At 38.4% G+C, this 7,395-nt stretch overlaps 1 protein-coding gene across 1 annotated transcript in view; it reads left to right on the forward strand.

Moving 5' to 3' along the window:
• The window catches only part of LOC142094898 (fer-1-like protein 4), a 104,845-nt gene extending 100,278 nt beyond the window's left edge, over positions 1–4,567 (forward strand). Inside the window, exon 45 of the mRNA XM_075177504.1 lies at positions 879–4,567. Within this exon, the coding sequence (XP_075033605.1) occupies positions 879–1,059 (181 nt within the window). The 3' untranslated portion in view covers positions 1,060–4,567. The remainder of the gene's footprint in view (positions 1–878) is intronic.
• The last annotated feature ends 2,828 nt before the right edge of the window (positions 4,568–7,395 follow it).

Here is a 7,395-nt window from a genome sequence, read left to right on the forward strand (position 1 = left end):
AAAACTGAATTATTTTTGTCTATATAAAATATAGCCAAAACAGCACATGATCTCCTTGAGCCAGACAAAATGCCGAGCGGTTCCTAAAAGTCTATTCAGGTGTCAAAACTCCATCCTAGGCCAGGATATAGCTCACAGCAGGGGCCCGCTACAGTTGACACTGCTGTCTGCTAACACTGGGATGTGCAGATCCACCGAATACACACACAACAGACTCTCTGGCTTCACATTTTACACTTTAGTAGCTCAATTTATCAATGGATTTATTGATATATCAATATTTACACTGCAGTTATGATTTAGGCCTTATTCCTCACAATTATTTGATAGGTTACCCTTATAAATAACTGTAAGTTCCCTCTGCTCACGAAAGAGCATATTTAATAAAATTGTTTCTGTGTGCACCAACAAGCTGCTAACCATAGCAAGTAGTCAGATGTTTTGATTTCACTTTCTAAACTGTACTAGAAAAATAGCTGGAAACTGATTGCTGATCAGTTACAGCACATTTGTGCAGATGGCATAGGTCAGTGTTGGCTAACCTGTGACACTCCAGGTGTTGTAAAACTGCAAGTCCCAGCATGCTTTGCCAATATATAGCAGCTCATTGCTGGAAGGGAACACTGGGACTTGTAGTTTCACAACACCTGGAGTGTCACAGGTTAGCCAACACTGGCATAGGTTATTAAATAAGCCCAACATGTCTGTGTGGCTCCTAAACTTATAATAGCGTCCACAATGCTCTTTAAAAACTTTATATATATATATATATATATATATATATATATATATATATATATATATATCACAGTTTATTTATCTATATTAATTTATTTATTTAATATATATAATTTATTTATCTATTTTTTATTTTACAGCCGGCCCAAAACTTCCTTTAATTGGTTTGTGAACCCACTGAAAACATTTATTTTCTTCATCTGGAAGCGCTATAAGAAGTACATCATTGCTCTGCTCATCATTGCTATTCTGACCGTTTTCCTGGTCCTCATACTGTACACTATGCCTGGATACATCAGTCAGAAGATTATTAATGGATAGTAACCTTCAGTTTAATGGACAGTATACATAATTTAACCATAAACTGTATATACTATACTAAATAGTTCTAATTTGAATGAGATATGTGATATTTGTGTTTACGTGGTCAGGCTGCTCTAACTTGGTTGTTGGTAGTACATACACTCCAACAGTCCCGATTTTTGTAGCACAGTCTAGATTTCCCTTGGGAAAAACTGCACAGAATAGCTTAACATATTGGGGTCGTGACAAAATGGGGTGTGATCGAGTGAATCATAGGTGTCACTTGGGCTAATCAGGATGCGGCCTATTTCGTCCTGACTTTTTTGACTATTGGGACTGGGACTAAATATCAGATCAAAGCCAGAGCTCTCATCCAAGTCTGCAATAACAATACTCAGGTCACCGAAGGGCTCTGTTATTCTCTGGATGGCTACAGCTCAGGACTATTTTATTAAAAGTAGGGCATACTTCCAAGTGAAGTGGGCAGAATTAGGTTAAAAACGCTGCGATTCTCTGGGAATCTCTGTGGTTGGCCCCGCCCCCGCTGTAAAATGTCGCGGTTTGCGTCATTACGTCATGGGGGCAGGGCCAAAATGACACGATTTTCAGAGCCCCGCCCCCTGCACGCCCACCTTCCCCGGCAAACTCCCGAATCATACTTGCCATAAGTTGGCAAGTATGAAGTAAGGGTGGGAGGCTGACTGACTAAAAAGTATGGCAGCCCAAACCAGGTCACTAGTACTACTTGTACTCAAGTACTGTGTATCTTTTGCAAAGAGCCAGTTACCAGTATGGCCTGGACGTGCCATTCGATATTCTATGGACTGTATATATAATGGAGTAAAACGCAGTCTATGCAGGGTCTAGATATTAACATATGCAACATGGATTTGTGTAGTTCCCCGTAACCTACTTTCAAATGCAAAAATGCTTTCATCTTCTAATTACAGATTCCCTCTCATGTAGGTTTTTCAATAAGTCCAATATTTTATTTTGAGTTTTTATTGGGATATTGCACAATGTTTATGAGGAAGCCACTTCATCTCTGAAACCATCCCTGTAAAACAATCTTGCTCAAAATACTTTTAAAACCATATACACAATATTGAAATATTTATTTATATTTAAAATGTGTTTTAGTACAATGTTGTTTTATTTACAGATACAATTTGTAGCTCAGTTGCTAGTGAATGGTTTAAGTGTTTTTGAACATAATGGGCCTGATTCATTAAAGAAAGTAAAGCAGAAAAAGGAACCTTGGCAAACCCATGTTGCATTGGAGGGGGAGCTAAATTTAAAATGTGGGGACAGATTTATAGTTTGGGTAGGGCATGTCCTAGATCAAGTTTACATTTCAGTGTAAAAATAAAGCAAGTATTTGTGTACTACATGAAAAAACAGCCAGTATTTAACTTATGTGCAAATGCCTTATTTTCCTTAATGAATCAGGCCCAATGAAGGGAATTAAGTTTGTCTCCTTATATTTTATTTAACCAATTCTCCTTTTAAAACATTCATGAAAGTAAAGAAATACAATTAATGGGGCAATATAATACATCTCTATAAAAAAAAAAAAGAACTGTTCACAAGTCCATCGAATATCAGCATGCAGCACCATCTGCTGTCTGTGAGAGGGAATTACACTCTACCTGCTATTTGAACAATACGTGGAACTCATTTAATTTATCATTTCAATCATCAAGTGTTTCACCACAGACAAATACATTTCAGTTGTGATACCTTTTAATTTAATGATACGTGCAGGGCTTTTTTAGATGAATGCAATCAATGGTCACTATGCACAGTATAGTTATATACAAATAATTGGAGGTATATGGGTATACAATGCATAATTATGCTGTCCAAAGTATAAAAATTATTTATTTCCGTTTCATTTGCTGGGTGTATTTTCAAATTTTACTTTGCCTGCTGCCATATTCTGTATGATCAGTTTATCACAGTAACATGTTATCTCCTGGCAGTTACTGTAATCTGAGCATACTTGTGTTTACAATGCTGCTTTTCTGTACTTTATTTTCTGAAACTGGACATTATGAACACTCATTTGTTATATTTTTTTAAGTTTATATGAAGGCATCTTACTAAAGAATCCCTTTTAAGTAGTTATAACATTCTCAGACCCCACAGTATAGATCCATTGTTATGAGTAATTCTAGTCTTTCTGCTACCTGAGGTGAACTGTGAAATTACAGCCCCCCCATTCCCTAATACAACCACCAACCTTTATAATTGCTGACATAATAAAGACAATAGCAGTAATACTTATGAATGTGCACAGACATAGTAACGTCTCGCTGTCTTCCTCAGCCTGCATCTTGTTGCATGTCAAGTGTAAAGCAATGGCATTTAGTATCACAAGTCACATTTGCTATTGGGGCATTGGGCTTTCACCCCCTACAGTGACGGTAGTTCTGCTACTGGCTGCTAAGGTTTCCATTAATATGTGACAGTGTTTGGTATTTTTAGATGGAGAAGGCCTCAATGAGTGGGCATTATTTTAGCGATGGAGTGGACCTCAGGAGTTGTTTGGGTGGGGATGGTTGTCTCTCAGAATTTAGCTGTGGGCCCATTAATTTACAGTTACACCCAGAGGCGGAACTTGCGAGCTGTGGGCCCCTGTGCAGGAAGGCTGGGAGGAGGGAACCGGGCCCCCAACCCTCTGTATCTGCCATGCAGTGGGCCCAATTATCTCCATGTGCCCCATGGTAGTTCTGCCACTGGATACACCCCTGAACACCTGCCAAATAGGTGACTTAAAATTTTAAGATATTATCAAAGGATCTTGTCATTGACACCAGTAAATCAATTTAAGGAGGAAAATATACTATTTCATATGTATATTATCGGTGGTAGTCAGCATATCAATGCTGATGCTGACTACCCTGACAAGACTTGCCCCGAAATCAGGATTCTGAAGAGGTTGCTTTCTGACTTTGACCGATGACGACTCCTCTTCACCCCGACTTCAGCCAATGACGATGAAGCAAGAAGGCGGCTGCAGTTGATGATGGCATTGAGCATTGTGACGCGATTATCACTGTTGTTAAGCGGGTAATATAAGTATGCAGCCATGTACAATGTAGATTACAAAGGATTCTACATTGTACATGAGTGCATACTTACATTACCTCCTTAACAACAGCGATAATCGCGTAGGCATGCTCAATGACGTCATCAACTGTAGCCGCCTTCTTGCTTCATCGTCATTGGCTGAAGTCGTGGTGAAGAGGAGTCGTTATTGGTCAAGGTCAGGAAGCAGCTCCTTCAGAATCCTCAGGTCGGTGTAAGTCTTGTCGGGTTTCTCGGCATCAATGTGCCATACCCCACCCCATATTATACACACACAATATATGGGATGTGGAATTTCCTTTCATTTTTTTCTGTTGCTACATATTTTATTAAAGTTCTGTTTTTGTAAATGTGATGAAAATGACGTGAATCTTATTTTAGAGTAACATAAAATAGTGTGGATAAGTATAATGTATGTATATATCTCTATAGTGAATAAATGCAATTTTTATAAAAACAAAGTGTTTTACGTTTTTCTTTACTTTATATTTTCCGTATACAATATACGTATACTAAGTGGTAGGCAAATAGCAACATGTTCTTGCATTTCTAGAAAATTGCAATGTAAGCTACACTACTAAATGGGTCAGCCTGAAGAAGAAATGATTCCTGTGTTTTGTAGACAGAAGTGGGAGTTCAGTAACTGGGACTAGAAATTAGGTTATAGTGATAAGTTGGCCTGGAGTGATATTTATAAATATTAGGAAGAGTGTGAACATTCTTATCTGTGTAGAGTTTGTATGTTCTCCCTGTGTTGGCGTAAGTTTCCTCCGGGTGCTCTGGTTTCCTCCCACACTCCAAAAACATACCGGTAGCTTAATTGGCTGCTAACAAATTGACCCTAGTCTGTGTGTCTGTCTGTGTGTGTGGGTGTTAGGGAATTTAGACTGTAAGCCCCAATGCGGCAGGGACTGATGTGAGTTCTCTGTACAGTGCTGCAGAGTTAGTGGTGCTATATAAATAAATGGTAATGATGATGATGATTCCATGTATTGGCCAGAGCATCATCTCAGTGCTCTATAGCAATGTTCTGTTACATCGGGAAATTATAGGAAGTCGGTCAGGCACTTGATTTTTCTTTGAATGACCCCATGACTTTAGTGGTATCTGATCTTTAGCTTATACAACAACACACTAACCACATACAAAAATATTGCCTCAGACATTCTATCTTATAGTAATATAAAGCTATGAGAAAAATGAGAGTAGAGGCGCTGACTTATGCCCACTGTTATAGTCAGTAGTCGAAGCGTAAATTTAGAAGTGGTGGCATGAAAAATGTACTGGAAATGTAAGTGAATGGAATTCAATAGTTTTACAGTGAAGGCAGAAGGCGAAGTGGCGGAATGGCATACCACCATATACACCTCCACTTCAACCACTGGTTATAGTACTAATTTCTATTGTCCGAAGTAGGTCAAGTATTATTGCAAAGCAGTACTGTATTACAATTTACATTAATCCTGTTATCTACCGTTAAATACACATCAGCAATAGATATGGTGATGCATATAATAGGTGTAAAACATGCACAAAAATAGAGGCACTCATAAATGTCCAAATATTTTTTTCATGAACACCAATTTATGTCCATCTTCCATATGTGTGCAGCTACAATGTATTTAGTACCAACTTCTTAATGACCCACTTTGTTACTGCTCAATGGTGGAATCTTTTGTTCACCAAATATAAAAAATAAACAGAAAAACAAAATATGGGGCAGTATGTCCAACAAAGATGTAAATTATTCAACATGTTAATTTTCAATTAGGGTGAACAATACTGGAATAAACAATCGCCAAATATAAATCCACTCAGGATGTGATACAAGACTAGAGCCAAGTCAAACTCCTTTAAACCTCTGAAATGACTGGACTAAGGCTGGGTACACATTACTGCATTTTCAGCTGATTATCGGGTCAATCAGACGATAAACGACTGACTGGCCCGATATCACAGTAGTGTGTAGCCTGGAACGATGACCGTTCATTGTTCAAAAGCACATCAAATCGTTGATCGAGATTTTCAAACTGACTTGAAAATCTTGTTCAAAATAAGAACAATGTTGTTCTAGTTCCGCAGTGTGTATGCACTCTGCAGAATTGGAATGACAATTTAGCTATTTACCTCACATTGACAGCTGGAGTCCAGAGGTGCTGCGAGGGCTTTCTGCAGTTCTGGATGATGGAGGCGGATGAAGTTGACAGCCATGACAGTGCGTCACATTCAAAACAAAAAACGTTATTTTGGCAGATGGCTACTGCACATGCGCATGTTTCAGTTGCCTGGGAGAAGTGCTTCCATTATGCATCTGAAAGTTTCTGTGTCCAGTGAGCCTTTGTTGTCTAGCTGAATGGCTCATTTAAGACACTCTGAAACACTCCATAGCATTCAGTTCCTCACCTTTAGTCCACAGACATTTTCCCTTCAGTATCATCATCATCTATTTATATTGACTTCTTGAGGCAATTTAGCATTTATATTTGCATTATACTCTAACCCCTTTTTCTTTAAACTTTATTTAAAATATCCAATGGTACCTGACTGGGGTGCCCGATATCTCCCTTGATATTCATTCTGGCTATGAAATCACTGGCAGAAAACATCACCCCTGGGAGGTAACTGATTTCTCAGAATTCATTTGCCGATTCCAAATTACAGAACCGAAGGAGCCCCTGGAAAAATCAACAGTTTAAAGATACTACTCACAAGCTTTACAATTTATGGGATGAAAAATAAGTCTGAAACATAGGAGCACGTAACAGTATATCAGGTGAAAAAAGTAATGAAAGAAGATATGGAAGATGACAATAAAGTAATTATTGTTACCTGATATTACATGTTTTTGTGATCATTATAAGACAATTAAATTGCCTGGTACTGGAATGTTTTAGGCTGGATTTTATCATCATCATCACCATTTATTTATATAGCGCCACTAATTTCGCAGCGCTGTACAGAGAACTCACTCATGTCAGTCACTGCCCCCATTGGGGCTTACAGTCTAAATTCCCTAACACACATACACACAGAGACAGACACACAGACTAGGGTCAGTTTGTTAGCAGCCAATTAACCTACCAGTATGTTTTTGGAGTGTAGGAGGAAACCGGAGCACCCAGAGGAAACCCACGCAAACACGGGGAGAACATACAAACTCCTCACAGATTAGATATTATTGTTTGTGCAAGTAATACTTGTTAGGAGAAAGGAAGATTGGCTAGTAGCCTTATAGTATGAGTGAGCAGGAATATAATGAATAGA

The sequence above is a fragment of the Mixophyes fleayi genome, chromosome 6, assembly GCF_038048845.1.
Source record: "Mixophyes fleayi isolate aMixFle1 chromosome 6, aMixFle1.hap1, whole genome shotgun sequence".
NCBI lineage: Eukaryota > Metazoa > Chordata > Amphibia > Anura > Limnodynastidae > Mixophyes > Mixophyes fleayi.